Source organism: Petromyzon marinus, chromosome 63 (genome assembly GCF_048934315.1).
Source record: "Petromyzon marinus isolate PM22_M1 ecotype Great Lakes invasive population chromosome 63, UKy_Petmar_22M1.pri1.0, whole genome shotgun sequence".
Classification (NCBI taxonomy): Eukaryota; Metazoa; Chordata; class Hyperoartia; order Petromyzontiformes; family Petromyzontidae; genus Petromyzon; species Petromyzon marinus.
In genome coordinates, this window is record NC_133729.1 from 7420880 (window position 1) to 7448290 (window position 27411).

Here is a 27411-nt window from a genome sequence, read left to right on the forward strand (position 1 = left end):
AATTTTAGCTCAGTGGGCCTTACCCGTGGTTGCGTGGAGTTTTTTTCCCCGGGTCGTCTGGGTTTTCCCTCCACACTTAGAATGAACGTCACGCGTCTGGACCAGTGGTTCTTAGCCTTGACTGCAGACTTGCACGTTCATTGTTAACAAACACGTGGGGTTTCGATGAAACAAAGTAAGTTGTTATTTAACGTGCCCCGATGATTTATCCTTCTTTGATTTAAAAAAAGGTCTGGCCACGTCTCGGAACTCCTCCCTCCCCCCCCCACCAGACAGGGCATCTCGCACCCCCAGGTTAAGAAGGACCACCACTTGCGATAATCAACCCAAACGGGGGATGTGACCGCCGTGGGCAGTGCGTACACCGCAGAGATTGAGCGACGGAATCCACTCGTGTGCCAAAAGACGCGGCGATGGATTTCCGTGTCGGGGGAAGAACTTCATCCAGCAGTGGACGGATCACGGCTGATGATGATGATGATGGTGGTGATAGGTGCGGTACGCCCTATTGAAAATAGCCTCGGAAAGCAACAGCAAGCATTTCTAGATTTGAAGCTTTCGTGACTGCAAGGATCCATACTCTTTGGTTCTATTCGGTAAAGTCACGTAGGTAAAAAATAAAATAACAAAAATCACGACGTTTCGGCCACAACACAAGTGGCCTGATGAAGGCCATGATGAAGGCCACTTGTGTTGTGGCCGAAACGTGATTTTTGTTATTTTATTTTTTACCTACGTGACTTTACCGAATAGAACCAAAGAGAACAGCAAGCATGTCTATTCATGGAGCATCCTCATGGGGCTTTATCTCAAGACGCTCTACAGAAGTTAAACTAAAACGAAACTATTTTGACATAAAACTTGTTTGTATTTTGCCACGTAAGGCCCCCGCTGAGCTATGTAGCTCTTTGTCAGAAGCGACCTTGGCCATCACAAATGATAGCTGAACGAAGTGGCTTATCATCATCATCATTAACGCGTGGAAATGTATAGCAGCGGCCACATACTCTTAACGCGTGGTGATGCTGTTTCTAAATGTGGAGGGGAAAACCGCGGGGAGAGACAGAGAGAGAGAGACACACCGCAAACTCCAAATATACAGCTCAAGGCGTCAGGGTCAGAACAGTACCCACGGACTCCCGCATACCAGGCGAGCTAGTTAACATCTCCTCAAAGTTAGCTTCGCGATTATGTTCAAAACATTGAGAATGCACGCGTGTTGGCACGCGTGTTGGCACGAGCGGTGGCTTAAGACGCAGCCGTGGGCTGCATTTGCCTAATCCGTCGAGTTGCCAGAATTAGAAAATCACGCAATGTTGCGATACTGGTTCTGGGAACTGGAGGAATAAGTTTCGTCTCTCTCAAATTTAGTTCTACCTGGTGACGGTTGCTTGCGTTGCAATCGAAACGTCGTGTTCTATGATTTAATTTATTTTCTTTCTACGTGACTTTACCGAAAGAACCAAAGGGTAAGATTTATAAGATCGTGGCAATCTTCAATTGACGTTTATCATTGATATCTTGCAGCGTGTGGCGCAGTGGTTAAAGCCTGTGACGCGGCGAGAAATGGGTGACTTGGGTTCGATTCCTGACTGCGGCACCTTTCTGTGCGTGTTTGTGTGGCGTTTGTGTGTTTGTATGTCCTCCTAACCCCCTGGTCTGTGTGGATGTCCTCTGGGTCCTACCGCTTTCCCCACCCGAGCTAAACCACACACACACACAGTGCACTTGGTATTGGGCCAATGGGCAATCATTATTTTTAGTTTTAAATGGGTTGTCGTGCGATTACAAACTGTGCAGTGGTAGTAGTGCTCATACCTGTCAACCTCTTATCAGTGCCCTCTAACCTAATTCGAGACCAATTCAGAACCTTACGGGTCACCCCGTGCCCCTTATAAATCTCAACGTTCATCCTACAAAGTCCCATCACAAGGGAGAAACACACGAACAAATAGACACAGTTATTTGTGCCCGTATTGACACGGCTGTAGGCCATCGTATGGAGCTGAAAACTCAATTTCCCCGGTACAAGAGCATGGGCTAGAAAGTGTGGGTTGACGTCGCAGCTAGACGTTGCGATGTGAAGCACCGCGACGTTGCCGTGATTTTGCCGTGCCGTTTCTCGCCGGTACCATTTGGGGCTGGCTCCCAAAGACGAAACGGGCCGCCAGGTGAGGAGGGATCTTTGGGGCGGCTGCCGAATATGCGGGGACTCAATGGCCTAACCGGGGGCGGAAGCAAGCGACGGAGCGTCACAACGTGAGAGGCGATAACAATATTCGAATTTTAAAAAAAGTTATGGTGCAACTTTTTTTAAACGAAAAATGTTTGCGTAAAAAAAAATATTCTTTCTAACAATAGCGTGGCGTAGCAACAAGTCGGAGACAAGGTAGTCGCAGGAGGCATCTTCTTTTATTGTAACACCCTTCGGCCGTTCACGTACAGGATCGCCTCCCGCTCCCTCCCGTTGCCGTACGGCCCAGCCCAGACAGGACCCGAACCGCGTTGCACCGACGGCGTCGACCGAGACAGCCGACCGCTGTCGAGCCGCGCAGCGATCGGGTGAAGGCGGCGAAGGCGGCGAAGGCGGCGAAGGCGACGACGAGTCGAGTCCACTCCCAGAACCGGCAGCCCGGAGCTCTCCAGGCTCTCCGCTGCTTTTATTCCCCTCGACGCGGCCTGGCTCCGCCCTGGCCGCGCCTCCCTTCCCGAACCCTCCAGAGGGTTCCACGGGCTTCCCCACGAGGTCTTCCGTGACCCTTGCCCCAGTTCCTCCGCCCTGCCCGGCACGCGCACACTTCACCGTGCGCGCACACACACACACACACCGTGCACACACACACACACACTTCACCGTGCGCGCACACACACGCACACACACACCGTGCACACACACGCACGCACACACACACACACACCGTGCACAAACACACACCGTGCACACACACACCGTGCACACACACACACACCGTGCACACACACACACCGTGCACACACACACACCGTGCACACACACACACACCGTGCACACACACACACATGCACACACACCGTGCACACACACACACACCGTGCACACACACACACACCGTGCACACACACACACCGTGCACACACACACACACCGTACACACACACACCGTGCACACACACACCGTGCACACACACACACACCGTGCACACACACACACACCGTGCACACACACACCGTGCACACACACACCGTGCACACACACACCGTGCACACACACACACACACCGTGCACACACACACACACCGTGCACACACACACACACCGTGCACACACACACACACACCGTGCACACACACACACACCGTGCACACACACACACACACCGTGCACACACACACCGTGCACACACACACACACCGTGCACACGCACACACACACACCGTGCACACACACACCGTGCACACACACACCGTGCACACACACACACACCGTGCACACACACACACACACACCGTGCACACACACACCGTGCACACACACACACCGTGCACACACACACACACCGTGCACACACACACACACACACCGTGCACACACATACACACCGTGCGCACACACACACACACACACCGTGCACACACACACACCGTGCACACACACACACACACCGTGCACACACACACACACCGTGCACACACACACACCGTGCACACACACACACACACCGTGCACACACACACCGTGCACACACCGTGCACACACACACACACTGTGCACGCACGCTCAGCGGCGTCCAGCAGCGTTTCTGCTGCTGGACAGCAGTCGGCGCTGTGTCACTACAATAGTAATAAAATAATGATAAAATGTCATGAAAAAATAATCTTTCTATTTTTTTAAGTAATTTGTAAGTATATTAATGACATTTTTAGTAAAAAAAATAAGTTTTTGTTAAATATAGTATTAAAAAATAGGTTATAAAAATGTTATTAAAAATATAATTCGAATCATTATATATTATTAGAATGCCGCTGCAAGATTCTCACCTATCCAGACTCTCATCTGTCGAGGCTCCTGGGTTGACCGACTGAGATGACCGGTAGATGTACCACCAGCTGTACCATCCTACTGTGCCAGGCTAGGTGCAGGAGGAGGTCTCTGGACAGACCTGGCAGGTGCCATGGGTTGGCTGACTGAGATGACCGGTAGATGCACCACCAGCAGTGTACCCCCTACTGTGCCAGGCTAGGTGCAGGAGGAGGTCTCGGGACAGACCCAGCAGGTGCCATGGGTTGGCTGACTGAGATGACCACCGGTAGATGCACCACCAGCTGTTGTACCCCTACTGTGCCAGGCTAAGTGCAGGAGGAGGTCTCTGGACAGACCCGGCAGGTGCCTTGGCTTGGCCGACTGAGATGACCGGTAGATGCACCACCAGCTGTTGTACCCCCTACTGTGCCAGGCTAGGTGCAGGAGGAGGTCTCAGGACAGACCCGGCAGGTGCCTTGGCTTGGCCGACTGAGATGACCGGTAGATGTACCACCAGCTGTTGTACCCCCCCATTGTGCCAAATCGCTGTGTTTTATCCGCCCGGCGCTCCGCTCGTTGTTGTGAGCTGTCGTTCCTCCGCCCTCTTCACGACCTTGAGGAGTCCACTCAGCCCCACATCCTCATCAATGTCTCTCTCTCTCTCTATCCCAGCCCATGCCCACACAACAGAAGCTGCGTGGCCACCCGGTCGACGTGACCCAGCGCAGCCTTGCCCGTCGGAGGAGCTCACCGATGGGAATATGTCCAGATGACACACGCACACAAAGACAAAGATCCCCCGTGTAGGCTGAACAGACTGTAGGGGCAAGTGCTGTCAGCAAGCACATATGAAGGCCGAACGGCACACGAGGGGGTGGGTGGCCAGCACCACGCCCGACCGCCTTTGTCTCCCCTGTGGCGATGTTTACACACCGCACCAGGTACTCATTTGAGGCTGAGTCGACCTAGGGCAGGCTCGGGACCGGTTCAGATAATCGTCACCGGTGTTGGCCATGAGCGGGAATCGAACCCGGGTCGCCAGGTTCATAGCGCAGCGTAGCGCTAACCACTACACTACCGCTCCCCACAAACACACACAAACACACACACACCCTGACACACACAGACACACACACACTGACACACACACTGACACACACACACTGACACACACACAGACACACACACACTGACACACACACACAGACACACACACACAGACACACACACACTGACACACACACAGACACACACACACTGACACACACACTCTGACACACACACAGACACACACACACAAACTGACACACACACACAGACACACACACACAGACACACACACACAGACACACACACACAGACACACACACACAGACACACACACAGACACACACACACACAGACACACACACAGACACACACACTGACACACACACAGACACACACACACTGACACACACACAGACACACACAGACACACACACACAGACACACACCCCACGCTGCGCTCCACGTGGCTGTTGCTGCTGCGCCTTCTCCCCGCCCCGCCACTCCACACCTCGCGTCTTCACCACCACCATCGTCACCAGCAGCACCACCACCACCAACACCGCCACCAACACCACCAGCAGCAGCACCACCAGTAGCACCACCACCAGCAGCAGCACCACCAGCAGCGCCAGCAGCAGCATCAGCAGCAGCAGGCGTTGTGGTGGTCACTGTGAGATCGGCGCCTGGGTGCCCAACCCGTTACATGGTGGCTGGCTAAGTAGCAGAGCGGGGTACTGCCACCACCACCACTAAAACTACCACTACTACCACCACTAAAACCACTAAAACCACCACCACTGCCACCACCACCACCACTAAAACTACCACCACTGCTACTACCACTACCACCACCACTACTACTACCACTACAACCACTACCACCACTGCTACTACCACCACCACTGCTACTACCACCACCACTGCTACTACCACCACCACTACTACCAACCACTGCTACTACCACCACTACCACCACTGCGACTACTGCGCGAGTTATCAGCAACTGCAGCAGCTGCTGCTGGAACAAGGTGAGATGCGATTACACGATTTGTGTCTCTGTGTGTCTGTGTGAGTCTCTGTGTGTCTGTGTGTGTAAGTCTGTGTGTGTGTCTCTGTGTGAGTCTCTGTGTGTCTGTGTGTGTGAGTCTCTGTGTGTGTGTCTCTGTGTGAGTCTCTGTGTGTGTGTCTCTGTGTGAGTCTCTGTGTCTGTGTGTGTGAGTCTCTGTGTGTGTGTCTGTGTAAGTCTCTGTGTGTCTGTGTGTGTGAGTCTCTGTGTGTGTGTGTCTGTGTGAGTCTGTGTGAGTCTCGGTGTGTGTGTGAGTCTCTGTGTGTGTGTCTGTGTAAGTCTCTGTGTGTCTGTGTGTGTGAGTCTCTGTGTGTGTGAGTCTCTGTGTGTGTGTCTGTGTGAGTCTGTGTCTGTGTGAGTCTGTGTCTGTGTGTGTGAGTCTCTGTGTGTGTGTGTCTGTGTGAGTTTGTGTGTGTGAGTCTCTGTGTGTGTGTCTGTGTAAGTCTCTGTGTGTCTGTGTGTGTGAGTCTCTGTGTGTGTGTCTGTGTGAGTCTCGGTGTGTGTGTGTGTGTGAGTCTCTGTGTGTGTGTCTGTGTGAGTCTCTGTGTGTCTGTGTGTGTGTCTGTGTGAGTCTTTGTGTGTCTGTATGAGTCTCTGTGTGTCTGTGTGAGTCTTTCTGTGTGTGTGTCTGTGAGTCTCTCTGTGCGTGAGTCTGTGTGAGTCTCTGTGTCTCTGTGTGTGTCTGTGTGAGTCTGTGTGAGTCTCTATGAGTCTGTGTCTTTGTCTGCGTGTGTGTCTGTGTGAGTGTCTGAGTCTCTGTGTGAGTCTCTGTGTGTCTGTGTGTGTGTCTGTGTGAGTCTCTCTGTGTGTGTGTCTGTGTGTGTCTGTGTGAGTCTCTCTGTGTGAGTCTCTCTGTGTGTGTCTGTGTGAGTCTCTGTGTGTCTGTGTGAGTCTCTGTGTGTCTGTGTGAGTCTCTGTGAGTCTCTGTGTGTGTGTCTGTGTGAGTCTCTGTGTGTCTGTGTGTGTGTCTGTGTGAGTCTCTCTGTGTGAGTCTCTGTGTGTGTGTCTGTGTGAGTCTCTGTGTGTGTGTGTCTGTGTGAGTCTCTCTGTGTGTGTGTGTCTGTGTGAGTCTCTCTGTGTGAGTCTCTGTGTGTGTGTCTGTGTGTGTCTGTATGTGTGTGTGTGTCTGTATGTTAGCGCGCTGCGCTATGAACCTGGCGACCCGGGTTCGATTCCCGCTCACGGCCAACACCAGTGACGATTATCTGAACCGGTCCCGGGCCTCCCCTAGGTCGACTCAGCCTCAAATGAGTACCTGGTGCGGTGTGTAAACATTGCCACTAGGGAGACAAAGGCGGTCGGGCGTGGTGCTGGCCACCCACCCCCTCGTGTACCGTTCCGGCCTTCATAGGTGCTCGCTAACAGCACTTGCCCCTACAGTCTGTTAAGGCTATATGGGGGATCTTTGTCTTTGTCTTTTGTCTGTATGTGTGTGTGTGTCTGTATGTGTGTCTGTATGTGTGTGTGTGGGGAGCGATAGTGTAGTGGTTAGCGCTACGCTGCGCTATGAACCTGGCGACCCGGGTTCGATTCCCGCTCACGGCCAACACCAGTGACGATTATCTGAACCGGTCCCAGGCCTCCCCTAGGTCGACTCAGCCTCAAATGAGTACCTGGTGCGGTGTGTAAACATCGCCACTAGGGAGACAAAGGCGGTCGGGCGTGGTGCTGGCCACCACACCCCCTCGTGTACCGTTCCGGCCTTCATAGGTGCTCGCTAACAGCACTTACAGTCTGTTAAGGCTATATGGGGGATCTTTTGTGAGTCTGTGTGAGTCTCCTCTGCGTGTGTGTGTGTACTTTGTGTGTGTACTGTGTGTGTACGTGTGTACGTGTGTCTCCTGTGTGTCTCTGTGTCTATCTGTATGTGTGTCTGTGTGTCTGTGTGTCTCCGGTGTGTTTGTCTGTGTGTGTCTGCGAGTATCATCTTTGTGCGTCTATGTTACTCTGTGTCTGTATGATTGTGCCTCTGTGTGTGTCTCTCGAGTCGTTAAAACGCACGGCAAGGTTTTGAGTGGGAAGCGAATCTGGAATTTAAAGGACGCTCCCCGCAGTGAGCCTCTCGAAATGATATACTGAGACCCCCATAGCACCAACTCTAACACTCACCACAACTCTATCACTCACCCCAACTCTCACACTCACCCCAACTCTCACACTCACCCCAACTCTATCACTCACCCCAACTCTATCACTCACCCCAACTCTCACACTCACCCCAACTCTAACACTCACCCCAACTCTATCACTCACTCACCCCAACTCTCAAACTCACCCCAACTCTAACACTCACCCCAACTCTCACACTCACCCCAACTCTATCACTCACTCACCCCAACTCTAACACTCACCCCAACTCTAACACTCACCCCAACTCTATCACTCACCCCAACTCTATCACTCACCCCAACTCTATCACTCACCCCAACTCTCACACTCACCCCAACTCTCACACTCACCCCAACTCTATCACTCACCCCAACTCTATCACTCACCCCAACTCTATCACTCACCCCAACTCTAACACTCACCCCAACTCCCACACTCACCCCAACTCTATCACTCACCCCAACTCTATCACTCACCCCAACTCTAACACTCACCCCAACACTCACACTCACCCCAACTCTAACACTCACCCCAACTCCATCAGTCACCCCAACTCTCACACTCACCCCAACTCTATCACTCACCCCAACTCTATCACTCACCACAACTCTATCACTCACCCCAACTCTCACACTCACCCCCAACTCTAACACTCACCCCAACTCTCACACTCACCCCCAACTCTAACACTCACCCCAACTCTATCACTCACCCCAACTCTATCACTCACCCCAACTCTCACACTCACCCCAACTCTCACACTCACCCCAACTCTCACACTCACCCCAACTCTCACACTCACCCCAACTCTATCACTCACTCACCCCAACTCTATCACTCACCCCAACTCTAACACTCACCCCAACTCTATCACTCACCCCAACTCTATCACTCACCCCAACTCTATCACTCACCCCAACTCTCACACTCACCCCAACTCTCACACTCACCCCAACTCTAACACTCACCCCAACTCTCACACTCACCCCAACTCTATCTCTCACCCCAACTCTATCACTCACCCCAACTCTAACACTCACCCCAACTCTATAACTCACCCCAACTCTAACACTCACCCCAACTCTCACACTCACCCCAACTCTAACACTCACCCCAACTCTCACACTCACCCCAACTCTATCACTCACTCACCCCAACTCTAACACTCACCCCAACTCTATCACTCACCCCAACTCTATCACTCACCCCAACTCTAACACTCACCCCAACTCTCACACTCACCCCAACTCTATCACTCACCCCAACTCTATCACTCACCCCAACTCTATCACTCACCCCAACTCTCACACTCACCCCAACTCTCACACTCACCCCAACTCTATCACTCACCCCAACTCTAACACTCACCCCAACTCTATCACTCACTCACCCCAACTCTATCACTCACCCCAACTCTCACACTCACCCCAACTCTATCACTCACTCACCCCAACTCTATCACTCACCCCAACTCTAACACTCACCCCAACTCTCACACTCACCCCAACTCTCACACTCACCCCAACTCTATCACTCACCCCAACTCTCACACTCACCCCAACTCTCACACTTACCCCAACTCTAACGCTCACCCCAACTCTAACACTCACCCCAACTCTCACACTCACCCCAACTCTCACACTCACCCCAACTCTCACACTCACCCCAACTCTAACACTCACCCCAACTCTAACGCTCACCCCAACTCTATCACTCACCCCAACTCTATCACTCACCCCAACTCTATCACTCACCCCAACTCTATCACTCACCCCAACTCTCACACTCACCCCAACTCTCACACTCACCCCAACTCTAACACTCACCCCAACTCTCACACTCACCCCAACTCTATCTCTCACCCCAACTCTATCACTCACCCCAACTCTAACACTCACCCCAACTCTATCACTCACCCCAACTCTAACACTCACCCCAACTCTCACACTCACCCCAACTCTCACACTCACCCCAACTCTAACACTCACCCCAACTCTCACACTCACCCCAACTCTATCTCTCACCCCAACTCTATCACTCACCCCAACTCTAACACTCACCCCAACTCTATCACTCACCCCAACTCTAACACTCACCCCAACTCTCACACTCACCCCAACTCTCACTCTCACCCCAACTCTATCACTCACCCCAACTCTATCACTCACCCCAACTCTCACACTCACCCCAACTCTTATCACTCACCCCAACTCTATCGCTCACCCCAACTCTAACACTCACCCCAACTCTATCACTCACCCCAACTCTAACACTCACCCCAACTCCCACACTCACTCCAACTCTATCTCTCACCCCAACTCTCACACTCACCCCAACTCCCACACTCACCCCAACTCTATCACTCACCCCAACTCTAACACTCACCCCAACTCTCACACTCACCCCAACTCTCACACTTGCCCCAACTCTAACACTCACCCCAACTCTCACACTCACCCCAACTCTCACACTCACCCCAACTCTATCACTCACCCCAACTCTAACACTCACCCCAACTCTCACACTCACCCCAACTCTCACACTCACCCCAACTCTCACACTCACCCCAACTCTCACACTCACCCCAACTCTCACAGTCACCCCAACTCTCACACTCACCCCAACTCTCACACTCACCCAACTCTCACACTCACCCCAACTCTCACAGTCACCCCAACTCTCACACTCACCCCAACCCTCACACTCACCCCAACTCTATCACTCACCCCAACTCTTATCACTCACCCCAACTCTATCGCTCACCCCAACTCTCACACTCACCCCAACTCTCACACTCACCCCAACTCTCACACTCACCCCAACTCTCACACTCACCCCAAATCTCACACTCACCCCAACTCTATCGCTCACCCCAACTCTCACACTCACCCCAACTCTCACACTCACCCCAACTCTATCACTCACCCCAACTCTAACACTCACCCCAACTCTCACACTCACCCCAACTCTCACACTCACCCCAACTCTATCACTCACCCCAACTCTAACACTCACCCCAACTCTCACACTCACCCCAACTCTCACACTCACCCCAACTCTCACCCCAACTCTCACACTCACCCCAACTCTCACACTCACCCCAACTCTCACACTCACCCCAACTCTCACACTCACCCCAACTCTCACACTCACCCCAACCCTCACAGTCACCCCAACTCTCACTCTCACCCCAACTCTATCACTCACCCCAACTCTATCACTCACCCCAACTCTCACACTCACCCCAACTCTTATCACTCACCCCAACTCTATCGCTCACCCCAACTCTAACACTCACCCCAACTCTATCACTCACCCCAACTCTAACACTCACCCCAACTCCCACACTCACTCCAACTCTATCTCTCACCCCAACTCTCACACTCACCCCAACTCCCACACTCACCCCAACTCTATCACTCACCCCAACTCTAACACTCACCCCAACTCTCACACTCACCCCAACTCTCACACTTGCCCCAACTCTAACACTCACCCCAACTCTCACACTCACCCCAACTCTATCACTCACCCCAACTCTAACACTCACCCCAACTCTCACACTCACCCCAACTCTCACACTCACCCCAACTCTCACACTCACCCCAACTCTCACACTCACCCCAACTCTCACACTCACCCCAACTCTCACAGTCACCCCAACTCTCACACTCACCCCAACTCTCACACTCACCCCAACTCTCACACTCACCCCAACTCTCACAGTCACCCCAACTCTCACACTCACCCCAACCCTCACACTCACCCCAACTCTTACACTCACCCCAACTCTATCACTCACCCCAACTCTAAAACACTCCCCCAACTCTATCACTCACCCCAACTCTCACACTCACCCCAACTCTCACACTCACCCCAACTCTCACACTCACCCCAACTCTCACACTCACCCCAACTCTCACACTCACCCCAACTCTCACACTCACCCCAACTATCACACTCACCCCAACTCTCACACTCACCCCAACTCTATCACTCACCCCAACTCTCACACTCACCCCAACTCTATCACTCACCCCAACTCTCACACTCACCCCAACTCTAACACTCACCCCAACTCTATCACTCACCCCAACTCTCACACTCACCCCAACTCTATCACTCACCCCAACTCTCACACTCACCCCAACTCTCACACTCACCCCAACTCTATCACTCACTCACCCCAACTCTAACACTCACCCCAACTCTAACACTCACCCCAACTCTCACACTCACCCCAACTCTCACACTCACCCCAACTCTCACACTCACCCCAAATCTCACACTCACCCCAACTCTATCGCTCACCCCAACTCTCACACTCACCCCAACTCTCACACTCACCCCAACTCTCACACTCACCCCAACTCTCACACTCACCCCAACTCTCACACTCACCCCAACTCTATCTCTCACCCCAACTCTATCACTCACCCCAACTCTATCTCTCACCCCAACTCTATCACTCACCCCAACTCTCACACTCACCCCAACTCTAACACTCACCCCAACTCTATCACTCACCCCAACTCTCACACTCACCCCAACTCTCACACTCACCCCAACTCTCACACTCACCCCAACTTTATCTCTCACCCCAACTCTATCACTCACCCCAACTCTCACACTCACCCCAACTCTAACACTCACCCCAACTCTATCACTCACCCCAACTCTCACACTCACCCCAACTCTATCACTCACCCCAACTCTCACACTCACCCCAACTCTCACACTCACCCCAACTCTATCACTCACTCACCCCAACTCTAACACTCACCCCAACTCTAACACTCACCCCAACTCTCACACTCACCCCAACTCTCACACTCACCCCAACTCTCACACTCACCCCAACTCTCACACTCACCCCAACTCTAACACTCACCCCAACTCTCACACTCACCCCAACTCTCACACTCACCCCAACTTTATCTCTCACCCCATCTTTTTGCCCCCCCCCCCCTTGCCACCCGCTACTCAACTGCTCCGTGTACACACACCCGTACTGTACACACATCCTGTACAGTATGAGTGTGTGTGTGTGTCTGTGTGTGCGTGCACAATGCAAGATTGCTCAACTCCCCCTCCCCTTGGTGGGGGGAGGGGCTAGGGGAGGGAGGGGTTTCCGCAGCTCAGCCCCGGACAGCTCCAGCTGAAATTAACACGTGTGTGTGTACATGTATGAAGTAACACGTGTTTGCAAACACATATACGATGCATATACACGTGTGTGCATACACGTGTACATACGGTACATACACACGTGTGCATGTACGCACACGTGTGTATATACGGTACATACACGCGTGTGCATGTACGCACGTGTACATACGGTACATACACGCGTGTGCATGTACGCACGTGTATATACGGTACATACACGCGTGTGCATGTACGCACGTGTATATACGGTACATACACGCGTGTGCATGTACGCACGTGTATATACGGTACATACACGCGTGTGCATGTACGCACGTGTATATACGGTACATACACGCGTGTGCATGTACGCACGTGTATATACGGTACATACACGCGTGTGCATGTACGCACGTGTACATACGGTACATACACACGTGTGCATGTACGCACACGTGTGTATATAACTGAACATCTGTAACAAGGCGTGAAACTGAACATCTGTAACAAGGCGTGAAACTGAACATCTGTAACAAGGCGCTGTAACTGAACATCTGTAACAAGGCGCTGTATAGGGCATCGGACTCCTCCTGCCGATGTCTAATTACAATATTCTAACTCTGACAACAACCGCTACAACAAACAAACAATACAACAAACACGATGGAAGTGCAAAGTACAGGAAAGGTAATCGAATCACTAAAAATATACGTGACAAAAAGGATTCATGCATCACGTATCAGCCCAGTGGCAGCCTATAACACCCCACGGTGGCTAGGAGATGTTAACTACCTCGCCTGGTATGCAGGAGGTCGTGGGTTCGATCCTGACCCTGACGCCTGCTGCTGCTGTATATTTGGAGTTTGTGTCTCTCTCTCATCATCATCATCACGGTGGCTAGGAGATGTTAACTACCTCGCCTGGTGTACAGGAGGTCGTGGGTTCGATCCTGACCCTGACGCCTGTTGTATATTTGGAGTTTGTGTCTCTCATCATCATCATCACCACGGTGGCTAGGAGATGTTGACTACCTCGCCTGGTGTGCAGGAGGTCGTGGGTTCGATCCCGACCCTGACGCCTGCTGCTGCTGTATATTTGTCGGAGGCCGCTCTCCTCCTATCTTACAGTTACACGCTAATGTCTCACATTAACATCACGAGCCCCGGCCACTTATTTACGACCCTTGGGCTACACCCATTTCAAACCTTTTTGAAACAGTCTGCATCAGCAGCAGACCAAGGCTTTCCCACCTGACGATGGACGCTTGTGTTGCGCCCGGAACGTCGTGATTTATTTTATTTTATACCTACGTGATGACTTTACCCAGATAACCAATGGGTGTGTGGATTCCTGCAGCCACGAAAGCTTCAAATCAAGATTTCATGTTGTCCAGTTCTCCGCTTTTGAAATCATTGCTCTGAAATCCGTTGGTTTCACCCAGTGGTTCTTAATCATTACTGCAGCCCTGCACCCATTTGGTAATAGTTAAGAGACATGTACGATGTTTATAAACACACAGGGTGTGGTGAAACAAAGTAAGTTGTTACTTCACGTGTCCCCGGGCTTAATTTGTGATGTCGATGATTTGCCTTCTAAAGACAACAAAAGATCTGGTCGTGGTTTTCGATTCCGACCCTGACGCCTGCTGCTGTATATTTTGGAGTTCGTGTGTCTCTCATCATCATCATCAGGGTGGCTAGGAGATGTTAACTACCTCGCCTGGTATGCAGGAGGTCGTGGGTTCGATCCCGATCCTGACGCCTGCTGCTGCTGTATATTTGGAGTTTGTGTCTCTCTCATCATCATCATCATCACGGTGGCTAGGAGATGTTAACTACCTCGCCTGGTACACAGGAGGTCGTGGGTTCGATCCCGACCCTGACGCCTGCTGCTGCTGTGTATTTGTAGTTTGAGGTGTTCCTCTCCCTGTGGTCGCGTGGATGTTTCTCCGGTTCCTCCGGTTTTCCCCCTCCACATTTAGAATCGCGCGTTTAGAGCGTTTGGCTGTTAAACACTTCCCCATGATGACGACGACAAGCCACTCGGTTGAGCTATCACTTGTGGCCGCCAGGTCGCTTGTGAACAAAGAGAGCCACGTCGCTCAGTGGGGCCTTACCTGGTCAAATAAAATAAGATTTACTCTTAGCTCTTTCGGTAAAGTCACGTTGAAGGGAAACAATAAAATAATAAAATATATATGAACCAATAAAAATTCTCACGACGTTTCGACCATAACACAAACGGTCGTCATCAGGCGTGTCGGTCCGCATTAATTTATTTATTTTCAAACGGTGTATCTATTTATTTATTTTTAAACGGTGCATTTCTAACACCGACCGTTTGTGTTATGGTCGAAACGTCGTGAGAATTTTTATTGCTTCATATATATTTTATTATTTCATTGTTTCCCTTCAACGTGACTTTACCGAAAGAGCTAAGAATATGAATTACTGCAGTCACGAAAGCTTTCAATCAAAATTTAAAATGAGATAGTTTATAATAAGTTTTTTTTTTTTTAAACCCAAAACAATGACCCGCTCGTGCAATGCCGGCCCACGTCTACTTCACAGCCGCCCTCTCCGCGTCGCCAAAGCGGAGGGTTCCAACGTCGTGCCGACGTCGCCTCCACGTCTCGCCCGCTCCCTCCCTCTCTCCCTCCGCTGCCGTCGCGCTGAGCCCAAGGCGGACTCGGAAGAAGCCCTGCCGAGGTACCGATGCGTGAGCCCGCGCGCGTGCGGGTAGTGCCAGCCGTCCTGACGCGGGGGAGGTGGGTGGGTGCTGCCACCGTGGTGGGGTCGCGCTGAGCCGCTCCTGGTGCCGAGGTCACCGGCTCGATTTTCCAGTCCCCCGGCGCAGCGGTTGAAACAATGGGGGCAGGAGGGTTCTCTAATCCGCTCCGCCCTCTGCCTCTGTCCACCTGGCAAGCGTGAGTGGGTTCCGCCGACACCGTCGCCGCCACCGCCGCCGCCATCGCCGCAACCACACCATCACCACAATCACACCACTATCACCACTGCCACCACCACTGCCATCACCACCGCCATCACCACCACACCACCATCTCCACCACCGCCACAATCACACCACTACCATCGCCACGACCACACCATCACCACAATCACACCACTATCACCACTGCCACCACCACTGCCACCACCACCGCCATCACCACCACACCACCACCGCCACAATCACACCACTACCATCGCCACCACCGCCACAACCACACCATCACCACAACCACACCACTATCACCACTGCCACCACCACCGCTATCACCACTGCCACAACCACACCATCGCCATCGCCACCACCGCCACAAGCACACCACCACTGCCACCACCACTGCCATCACCGCCACAACCACACCACCACCCCACCAACACACCACCGCCACAACCACACCACCATCATCGCTCCCGCCACTACCGCCACCGGCCTCCCACCACCACCGCGGCTGATCCCATTGGTGGGGTCGAGTGTGGGGTGCGCCCAACTTCTATTTTTTTCCACGCGTCTCGACCAGCGCGGAAGAGTAGGCCAAACAAAACAAACATAACCTCTGGAGGGGTCTCTCTGTGTCCGCACCATCCAGTGGAAGTAGCGCCGGGCTGAACGCCGTTCGCATCGGCCAACGGAGGAGGAGCGGTGGCGCCGTGGTTAGGCGCGCCGGGATATTGTCAACCGGCAAACCCGAGTTCAATTCCCGGCCACGGCCAACGTGGGCCCCCCCCCCCGCCCCACAACAGCCCAACGCTCCTACCACCCCCCACTGACCACCGGCGAGGTGAAGTATGGACAAACAACCCCCCCCCCCCCGCGTGCCCGACACACAGCGTGGGGACGGTGATGCGGCGGTGGTGGTGAGGTGGGGTGGGGGGGGGGGTGTGGGATTGGTTTAGGCCTTCATCTAGCAGCGGGTCGAGAAAGCCAACGCCTTCTGCGACGTCGCTCTCACCGAATTGAGTCGCCTGACCGCGCGCGGAAAGTCACGGGGATGGCATCATCGCCCGAAGCGTCCGGCACGGACCGGCACGGACCGGTACGGACCGGCACGGACCGGCACGGACCGGTACGGACCGGTACGGACCGGCACGGACCGGCACGCAAGGCGGGCGGCCGCGGTGCTGGAGCGGCGTACGGGCCTTGCGCTTGTGCTCCGGCCGGCACGTCACGTGGCGGGCGGGGGGGAGGGGGGCAGCCGCTGTTTGCGAGCGCCTATTGAGCGACGGCTACGGTCGCCCCTGTGGCAACGGCGCCGCGGTGGGCGAGAGAGCGAGAGAGTGAGAGAGCGAGAGAGAGAGAGTGAGCGAGAGAGAGAGAGTGAGCGAGAGAGAGAGAGAGAGCGAGAGAATGAGAGAGCGAGAGAGAGAGAGAGAGTGAGCGAGAAAGAGAGAGAGCGAGAGAGAGAGCGAGAGAATGAGAGAGAGAGCGAGAGAGAACGAGAGAGAGAGCGAGAGAACGAGAGAGAGAGCGAGTGAGAGAGAGAGCGAGTGAGAGAGAGAGCGAGAGAGCGAGAGAGAGAGAGTGAGAGCGAGAGAGCGAGAGTGAGAGAGAGTGAGAGAGAGCGAGTGAGCGAGCGAGAGAGAGCGAGGAGAACGAGAGAGAGTGCGAGAGAGAGCGAGAGAATGAAAGCGAGAGAGAGTGAGAGCGAGAGAGTGAGAGGGCGAGAGAGAGAGTGAGAGAGAGTGAGAGAGTGAGTGAGTGAGAGAGCGAGAGAGTGAGAGAGAGAGCGAGAGAGCGAGAGAGAGATTGGCCTCCGACCTGCGCGACCTGATAGACGCACGCGGTGTGCGGACGTCTTTAGAAGGAACGACGTCGGCACATCGTGTCGAGGCCCTCCCACCCTGCCCGGCTTATTTCAGGGTCACCCCCTTGCCCCCCAGCCCCCCGCACTTCTCTCCCCACCCCGGGCCACCCCCCCGATCGTGGCTTGACAGGCACGGCCAGGAGTGACCGGCTGACCGCGGTGGCAGAGCGCGTGTCGAGCGGTGCGGGAACTCGGGCGGGTGACTTTACCGTCGCCGCCGCCGCCGCCATCGTCACTAACTACCGCTGTCGTCGTCGTCGTGACCGTGACTCTTGGCTCGCTCATGCTCGTTTAGCCGGGAGAGCTTCGCCCGAGTCTCCAGACTCCTATTTCAAGCGGGTCCCGTCCAGGCGGGGGTGGAGCGGGGGTGGGGGGGGAGGCGATGCTGCCGCTGCTGTTGCCGCACGATCCCAATTGAGTAATTTGCAGGTCAAATTTTTGGCCAGGGGGAAGGAAGCAATGGCTGGGCCGCGACGGCCTCTGGTGCACACGTGGCGTGTCGCCCCCCCCCCGCCCGCTCCCCGCACATCAACGGCGGGAGCGCTCGTGTAGATCAACAATCTCCCTCTCTCGCAGAGCCTGGCGAGCGTAGGCCAGCAGCAGCAGCAGCAGCGTCGGCGTCCGTGGCAGGGAACGCATGAGCTCCCGGTTATCGGGAGCGCATGAGCTCCCCGATAACCGGGAGCTCATGCGTTCCCCGATAACCGGGAGCTCATGCGTTCACGGTTATCGGGAGCACATGCGTTCACGGTTATCGGGAGCTTATCCGTTCCCCGGTTATCGGGAGCTCATGCGTTCCCCGATAACCGGGAGCTTATGCATTCACGGTTATCGGGAGCTCATACGTTCCCCGGTTATCGGGAGCTTATGCGTTCCCCGGTTATCGGGAGCACATGCGTTCATGGTTATCGCGAGCTTATGCGTTCCCCGGTTATCGGGAGCACATGCGTTCCCTGCCATTGATTGGTCCACACGCCTTTTAGCGTCCTCTGGTCTCTTAACACCGTTTTGAGACGAGGCTCACAAGAAAAGCTGTCTCTGGTGTGGACCAATCAGTTTCAAAGACAATGCCACGTAGATTATCAGAGCGCTATTTTTTTGTTTGCACTCTGACCGCAAGCATTGTGGTTGATGCAGACGTGATTCCTTGTTGAGAGGTTTCAGTTTGGTGTCTTAACGTCTCAACACAGCTGTTTTGTTGCCAGACAAAAGGAGGAAAATCCTCTTCTCGTGGTTGAAAGCATTTGGCTGCACGACATTTCCACGTGTGAAGCCACTTCGTATTGCGACGGTGAAGTCGCTCCTGCGATGGAAGCGATATAACTCGGTGGGCTGCACGTGGTAATATTTTTTTTTTTAAACTAGTTTAGTTTTCATATTCTTGGTTCTTTCGGTAAAGTTAGGAAAATGATAAAAAAATATTATTTTATCGTTTCCCTTCTGCGAAAATAATTTTAAAAAATATTATTTTATTGTTTCCCTTCTACGTGGTGACTTTACCGAAAGAACCAAGAAGCTTTAAATCAAAATTGAGTTTAGTTTTATTCGTTTTTTTTTAAAGTAATTTTCTTACCTCTGCTATCGTGTTTTGTCTCGTTGTTGTAACGTTCTTACCCCCCCCCCCTGCCCCTACTGCTGGACGTCTGTGCAAAAGAGCTTCATAGCTCATCGGATTTCTCCTGCAGTCTAAACACAAGGTTCTGATTCTCGAGGTAGGACCCCGGGATTTACCTAAATATTAATTTAACATGGGGACCCTTTTTTATTTGCCAGCATCAGAGCGTGTTTGTGTTTGCATGTTCAACTCAAGCACTGTGTGCGCGCGGTTAATGCAGCAGATTGATTCCTTGAAAAAGGTTTCCATTTCGTTTTCGAACGTCTTAACAGAAGCGATTAAAAAAAAAACCGGTTCTTATTTTTCCGTACTTTGATGCTGGCCAAAAAGGTCTCGTGTCGTAGCTGCCCCCCACCCCCTCCCCCCCCCCGAGATATTATTAACGCTCTGATCGTGGCATTGTCTTTGCGCCGTTCGCCTTTTGGCGTTGTTCTGTGGTCTCCGCCACTGGTGGTGGTGAGACTAGGCCATGAAGAAAGCTGCTGTTGCTGTGTCTGGTGTAGGCCAATGAGTTGTCAAAGACGATGCGTTACACGGTTGTTGTTATTATTATCATCGGAGCATGCTTGCTCGCATGTTTTTTTTGCCACAAGTGCTGTGCGTGGTTAATGCGGCAACTTTAGTCCTTTGCAAAATGCGCCTGGTTTTGTCTTTGAACGTCTTCACAAAACCGCTGTTTTATTTGCAGAAAGGGTAAAAAGAGGTGTCGTTCAAATCATCATTGGAAATCACGCGCCCTGGGACACTCCTTCTCGGTGGCACTGTGCGATGGAAAGTCGGGAAAGTGGCTTAACGTCAACCGAGGAAAGAAGACGTTAGAAAGAATGTTAGAAAAGGCGTCGTAGAAACACAACCAACGGTGAGTTAGTTAGTTTAGCCAGGGGGCGGAGCCAGGATTTCAGGCCGGGGTGACATTCAACAAATGTTAATATCAAGAATGATTTAGAGAGTCGTCAGGCTGTTGAACTAGTAGTAGACGCCATCGGTTGGGCGGACACGCTCTGACAACGCAGTTGCACGGGGTCCGCCAGGAGGTTTTCTTGGTGCTGTTCGCCTTTTGGCGCTGTCCTCTGGGTCTAACGCCGTTGGTGAGACGAGGCTCTAAAGAAAGCCGTCTCTGGTGTGGACCAATCGGCTTCAATGCATCATCATCATTATATAGAGCACTGTCGGGGTGTGATTCTTTTGTTTCCCAATGTTCACCACCAGTGTCCGTGGTTAATGCGGCGGCGGCGGCGGCGGCTGTTTGGGCTCGGCGCCGCTTTCAGACGCGCCGCTTCTGCGGCCGTCTGGAACGCGCTCTTCCTTCCGATGGTCGGAAGCCGCCGGAGCTGCGATGCCACTTTTCAATCTAGACGGAAAACTCGTTTCTGTTTGTCTCCGTATGGTGCGAAAGAGGGTTAGCGGAGGGAGGGAGGGTTAGCGGGGGAGGGTTAGCGGGGGGGAGGGTTAGCGGGGGAGGGTTAGCGGGGGGGGTTAGCGGGGGGGGGGGAGGGTTAGCGGGGGGGGGGTTAGCGGGGCGCGGCACCGTGGGGGAGACGCGAGGCATGAATAGAAGGGGACACGAATAGACGGAGACGCTTGCGGGACATGCCTTGTGCTGGCATTGACACGCGCGCACGCGCGTGTGTTTGTGTGGGTGAGAGTGTGGGTGAGTGTGTGTGGGTGTGTGTGAGTGTGTGTGGGTGAGTGTGTGTGGGTGTGTGTGAGTGTGTGTGGGTGTGTGTGAGTGTGTGTGGGTGAGAGTGTGTGGGTGAGTGTGTGTGGGTGTGTGTGAGTGTGTGTGGGTGTTTGTGAGTGTGTGTGGGTGAGAGCGTGTGGGTGAGAGCGTGTGGGTGAGAGCGTGTGGGTGAGAGTGTGGGTGAGTGTGTGTGGGTGAGAGTGTGTGGGTGAGAGTGTGGGTGAGTGTGTGTGGGTGAGAGCGTGTGGGTGAGAGTGTGAGTGAGTGCATGTGGGTGAGAGTGTGTGGCTGAGTACAGAGGGAGATCATACAAACTCCACTCACTCACTAACTGTGTAGTACAGGGGGAGATCATACAAACTCCACTCACTCACTCTGTAGAACAGGGGGAGATCATACAAACTCCACTCACTCTGTAGAACAGAGGGAGATCATACAAACTCCACTCACTCACTCTGTAGAACAGGGGGAGATCATACAAACTCCACTCACTCTGTAGAACAGAGGGAGATCATACAAACTCCACTCACTCACTGTGTAGAACAGGGGGAGATCACACAAACGCCACTCACTCACTGTGTAGAACAGGGGGAGATCATACAAACTCCACTCACTCACTCTGTAGAACAGGGGGAGATCATACTAACTCCACTCACTCACTCACTCTGTAGAACAGGGGGAGATCATACAAACTCCACTCACTCTGTAGAACAGAGGGAGATCATACAAACTCCACTCACTCACTCTGTAGAACAGGGGGAGATCATACAAACTCCACTCACTCACTCTGTAGAACAGGGGGAGATCATACAAACTCCACTCACTCACTCTGTAGAACAGGGGGAGATCATACAAACTCCACTCACTCACTCTGTAGAACAGGGGGAGATCATACAAACTCCACTCACTCTGTAGAACAGAGGGAGATCATACAAACTCCACTCACTCACTGTGTAGAACAGGGGGAGATCACACAAACTCCACTCACTCACTCTGTAGAACAGGGGGAGATCATACAAACTCCACTCACTCTGCAGAACAGGGAGGGGGCGGGAGAGAGATCACACAAACTCTACACGGCGCCTGAGTCGGGATTCGAACCGAGGCCTCTTCTTGCTGTGAGGCGTGAGTGTTGCCGCCGTGAACCGGAATGCGTGGGGTGTGTGTGTGAATTTGCGTGTATGTGTGACAATATGTGAGTGTGCACGTGAGAATGTGTGTGCGTCTGTCGAAACACATTAACAGTATGATCTCTAGTTCAAAATAAGCTTGTGCCAGGCCTTTTAATCAATGCGTTCCATATACCATGTACGTGCGAGTCTGTGCGTGGGGAGCGGTTAGCGCTACGCTGCACAACGATCCTGGCGGCCCGGGTTCGATTCCCGCTCACGGCCAACACCAGTGACGCTTATCTGAACCGGTCCAGGGCCTCCCCCCCCCTAGGTCGACTCAGCCTAAAAAAAAAATGAGTACTTTTGTGCGGTGTGTAGTAAACATCTCCACTGGGGATACAAAGGCGGCCGGGCGTGGTTGCTGGCCACCCCCACCCCCTCGTGTGCCGTGCCGGCCTTAACAGGTGCTGCCCGCTAACAGCACTTGCCCCAACATTGTGTTCAGGCTGTAGAGCGGTACCTCGGTATACGTGATTCATTCGTTCCCGAAGGTAGGAGGACATACCGGAAGTGACGTCTGCCAAACTAATTTTGCCCATAAGAAATCGAGGGAAAGGAAATGATCCGCCTCCAGAGTGTAAGAAATTATATTTTTATATGGCATATCATACATTTACGGGGCTGTATAAGATCATGTTAGACACTGCTTACTCTTTGGTTCTATTGGGTAAAGTCACGTAGGTGAAAATAAAATAACAAAAAAATCACGACGTTTCAGCCACAACACAAGCGGCCTTCATCAGGTGAAGGGACGAGACTGTCTAAGCGTGGCTTTTCTCACTCCAGCGCTGTCCTCCAGACAGTCTGGTCCCTTCACCTGATGAAGGCCGCTTGTGTTGTGGCCGAAACGTCGTGATTTTTTGTTATTTTATTTTCACCTACGTGACTTTACCCAATAGAACCAGAGTATGGATCCTAGCAGTCACGAAAGCTTTAAATCTAGACACTACTTGTTACTAAAATGCATACGTAAATTAAAATGAATGCATGAATGAATTGAAATAAATGTAACGTCCCTTTACCTTGCTGAGAGGAGTTGATAGCCTAGGAGGATGGTGGTGAGGAAGGGGATGAGGAGCAGGAGGAGATGTTATTTTTTTGGAACGAGAGTCCCCATCCATTTAAACTTCAGGAAGCCGAAATTCTGGGGGGGGAGGGGGGTTTAATCATTTCTGTCTTTTTTAACTTGACTTGGACCTGGTTTAGGCTCACCAGGTTTGAGTTTTACTAAAAACCTGTCCATTGAGGTTTGCTTTTGCCTTCTTCTAAGAATGTTCCTGAAGTGTAACATTATCTGGTCATTCCACACAATACCGGAACGGCTTGTTGACTGAGGAGCGGCGCTTTGTTTCAGTCGTGAACGGGGTCTACGCGGGTACGCGGTCACTCATCCCGACCCATACAAGTTCTAGCAAGCGTGTCGTGTCCCATGCAAGACACGACGTATTCCAAAGCGGTCGTATACCGAGGTACGACTGTACTGGGGATCTTTGCCTTTGTGTACGTGCGAGATGGAGTGATGTGGTAAAAGATGATGTGGAGCTGAGTGGACTTGCCGATGACTGGTACCAGCGGTGTCAGGATCGGCCTCTGTGGAGGAGGCTCGTGAAGGACGCTGCTACTGGGCAGTTGGAGGCAGTCGCCCTTCAACAACAACGGAGGGCGGAGGAGCGACGCTCACAACAACGAGCGGAGCGCCGGGTGGCTAAAGCACAGCAGGTTGGCACAGTAGGGGGCACAGGCGGTGCATCAGCCAGTCATCTCAGTCAGTCGACCCGTGGCACTTGGGTCTGCCCCGTGACCTGCCAGCCGGCGTTCGACACTTCACGTGGCCTCAAGGTGCACATAGCCTGGCACAAGCGTCGTGGTAACGTCACCGCCACTTAGTGGCGAATGGCGGTTGGTTGGTGTGAGTGTGTGTGTGTGAGTGTGTGTGTGTGAATGTGTGTGTGTGAATGTGTGTGAATGTGTGTGTGCGCAGTGAGTGGGAGGGTAGCAGACAGCGCATTGCCCTTTGAACCCCGGCAACCCGAGTTTGATGCCCGCGGCCAACACATTCAGTGACAAACGACGATCTGAACCGGTGCCGGTCTTGGGCCTCCCCTAGGTCGATTCGGCCTCAAATGAGTACACGGCACGGCGTGCAACAGCACCGCGGGGGGGAGGGAGACAAAGACGGCCGGGTGCGGTGCCGGCCGCAATAGGCGCTCGCTGACAGCACTTGGCAACAGTCTAAGATGATGGTACTGTCATGATAATCATCATGATGTGTGCGAGTGTTTGTCTCTCTCTCTCTCTCTCTCCGCCGTGTGAATGTTACACGAGGGGGAGGGGGGTGTCAAAGGTTGCGATGTTGCCATGGCGGTGTTGCGCAATATCCTTGAATCCGGGGTTCTCAGCGCGAGGGGACCCCCCGGGGCTCGGAGAGACCCCCGAGGCTAGGAGAGACCCCCGGGGCTAGGAGAGACCCCCGGGGCTAGGATGGACCCCGGGGCTAGGAGAGACCCCGGGGCTGGAGGAGACCCCCGGGGCTTGGAGAGAACCCGGGGGTAGGGGAGACCCCCGGGGGTAGGGGAGACCCCCGGGGGTAGGGGAGACCCCGGGGCTAGGAGAGACCCCCGGGGCTAGGAGAGACCCCCGGGGCTAGGAGAGACCCCCGGGGCTAGGAGAGACCCCCGGGGCTAGGAGAGACCCCGGGGCTAGAGGAGAGACCCCCGGGGGTAGGGGAGACCCCCGGGGCTAGGAGAGACCCCCGGGGGTAGGGGAGACCCCCGGGGCTAGGGGAGACCCCCGGGGGTAGGGGAGACCCCCGGGGCTAGGGGAGACCCCCGGGGCTAGGGGAGACCCCCGGGGCTAGAGGAGACCCCTGGGCTAGGGGAAACCCCCGGGGCCAGGAGAGACCCCCGGGGCTAGGAGAGACCCCTGGGCTAGGAGAGACCCCCCGGGGCTAGGGGAGACCCCCGGGGCTAGGGGAGACCCCCCGGGCTAGGAGAGACCCCTGGGGCTAGGAGAGACCCCTGGGGCTAGGGGAGACCCCTGGGCTAGGGGAGACCCCTGGGCTAGGGGAGACCCCCGGGGCTAGGAGAGACCCCCGGGGCTAGGGGAGACCCCCGGGGCTAGGGGAGACCCCCCGGGCTAGGAGAGACCCCCCGGGCTAGGGGAGACCCCGGGGGCTAGGGGAGACCCCTGGGCTAGGGGAGACCCCCCGGGGCTAGGAGAGACCCCTGGGCTAGGAGAGACCTCTGGGCTAGGGGAGACCCCCCGGGGCTAGGAGAGACCCCTGGGGCTAGGAGAGACCCCTGGGCTAGGAGAGACCCCCGGGGCTAGGGGAGACCCCTGGGCTAGGGGAGACCCCCGGGGCTAGGGGAGACCTCTGGGCTAGGAGAGACCCCCCGGGGCTAGGGGAGACCCCTGGGCTAGGGGAGACCTCCGGGGCTAGAGGAGACCCCTGGACTAGGGGAGACCTCTGGGCTAGGAGAGACCCCGGGGCTAGGGGAGACCCCTGGGCTAGGGGAGACCCCGGGCTAGGGGAGACCTGTGGGCTAGGGGAGACCCCGTGGCTAGAGGAGACCCCTGGGCTAGGGGAGACCTCTGGGCTAGTGCCCATAGATGAACTTTATCCATAGACTAACATCACCCAGTGAGGGGGGGGGGGGGTGCGAACGTATCTGGTGGGCAGCCGGGAGGGGCCTGGTTTGACACCTGCCCCTGTCCCGCAAGCCAAAGCACCAAAGGCCTCGGCCGTGCCGCCGGCCTCCTCCTACCGAGTGGCCGACCTTTTAAGCGACCTCTGCGGCAATTGGCCATCTCGCAGTGCGGGCGAGCCGGTCGCTTTGACGCGCGCCGCGGTGCTCACGGTACAACGCGCACTCCGTTACAACGAGGAACGCTCGGCTTCTGGGTGGCCAACGACGAACTACTTTCTTGAGCTGCGCGGGCTGAGCGGAGGGATACGGTGCGCGGAATGATACAGCATCCCGACTCTTGGGCCACCCCTTTGAATGACCACGTGTGTCCTGACTTCTGGGCCACCCTGTTTACTGACCACGTGTGTCCTGACTTCTGGGCCACCCTGTTTACTGACCGCGTGTGTCCTGACTTTTGGCCCACCCTGTATAGTAATAATAACCCCGTATCACAGCCCATTGACCCGCGCGGCCCTCTGGGAGTATGCAACTTCAGCTGCAACGATTCCATAATAAGCAAAGTCTGGACTGCTTTCAACATCCAGAGTTTTGCTTGCTCTGAATCAACGCTAACCCCCCACCCCTACCCCCGTGTCGAAGTCACGGTGGCCGTGACCATTGTGTGAAACTCAGGTCACTCGGCCACCCAGCCGCTCCGCCACCCAGCCACTTAACCACCCAGCCACTCAGCCACCCAGCCACTTAACCACCCAGCCGCTCAGCCACCCAGCCGCTCAGCCACCCAGCCACTTAACCACCCAGCCACTCAGCCACCCAGCCACTTAACCACCCAGCCGCTCAGCCACCCAGCCGCTCAGCCACCCAGCCACTTAACCACCCAGCCGCTCAGCCACCCAGCCACTTAACCACCCAGCCACTCAACCACCCAGCCGCTCCGCCACCCAGCCACTTAAACACCCAGCCGCACAGCCACCCAGCTGCTCCACCACCCAGCCGCTCAGCCACCCAGCCACTCAACCACCCAGCCACTTAACCACCCAGCCACACAGCCACCCAGCTGCTCCACCACCCAGCCGCTCAGCCACCCAACGACTCAACCACCCAGCCACTCA

General features: G+C 54.3%; 2 protein-coding genes across 2 annotated transcripts in view; one reads left to right on the plus strand and one right to left on the minus strand.

Annotated features, from left to right (window-relative positions):
* Positions 1 to 1209: 1209 nt before the first annotated feature.
* Positions 1210 to 27411, minus strand: part of LOC142906343 (uncharacterized) — a 107245-nt gene continuing 81043 nt past the window's right edge. The window contains exon 2 of the mRNA XM_076053931.1: positions 1210 to 4966. Coding sequence (XP_075910046.1) covers positions 2297 to 3574 — 1278 coding nt within the window. The 5' untranslated portion in view covers positions 3575 to 4966 and the 3' untranslated portion in view covers positions 1210 to 2296. The remainder of the gene's footprint in view (positions 4967 to 27411) is intronic.
* Positions 5452 to 27411, plus strand: part of GPT (glutamic--pyruvic transaminase) — an 81509-nt gene continuing 59549 nt past the window's right edge. Inside the window, exons 1-2 of the mRNA XM_076053925.1 lie at positions 5452 to 6079; positions 15945 to 16082. The gene's annotated coding sequence lies outside the window, so the exon portion shown is untranslated. The remainder of the gene's footprint in view (positions 6080 to 15944; positions 16083 to 27411) is intronic.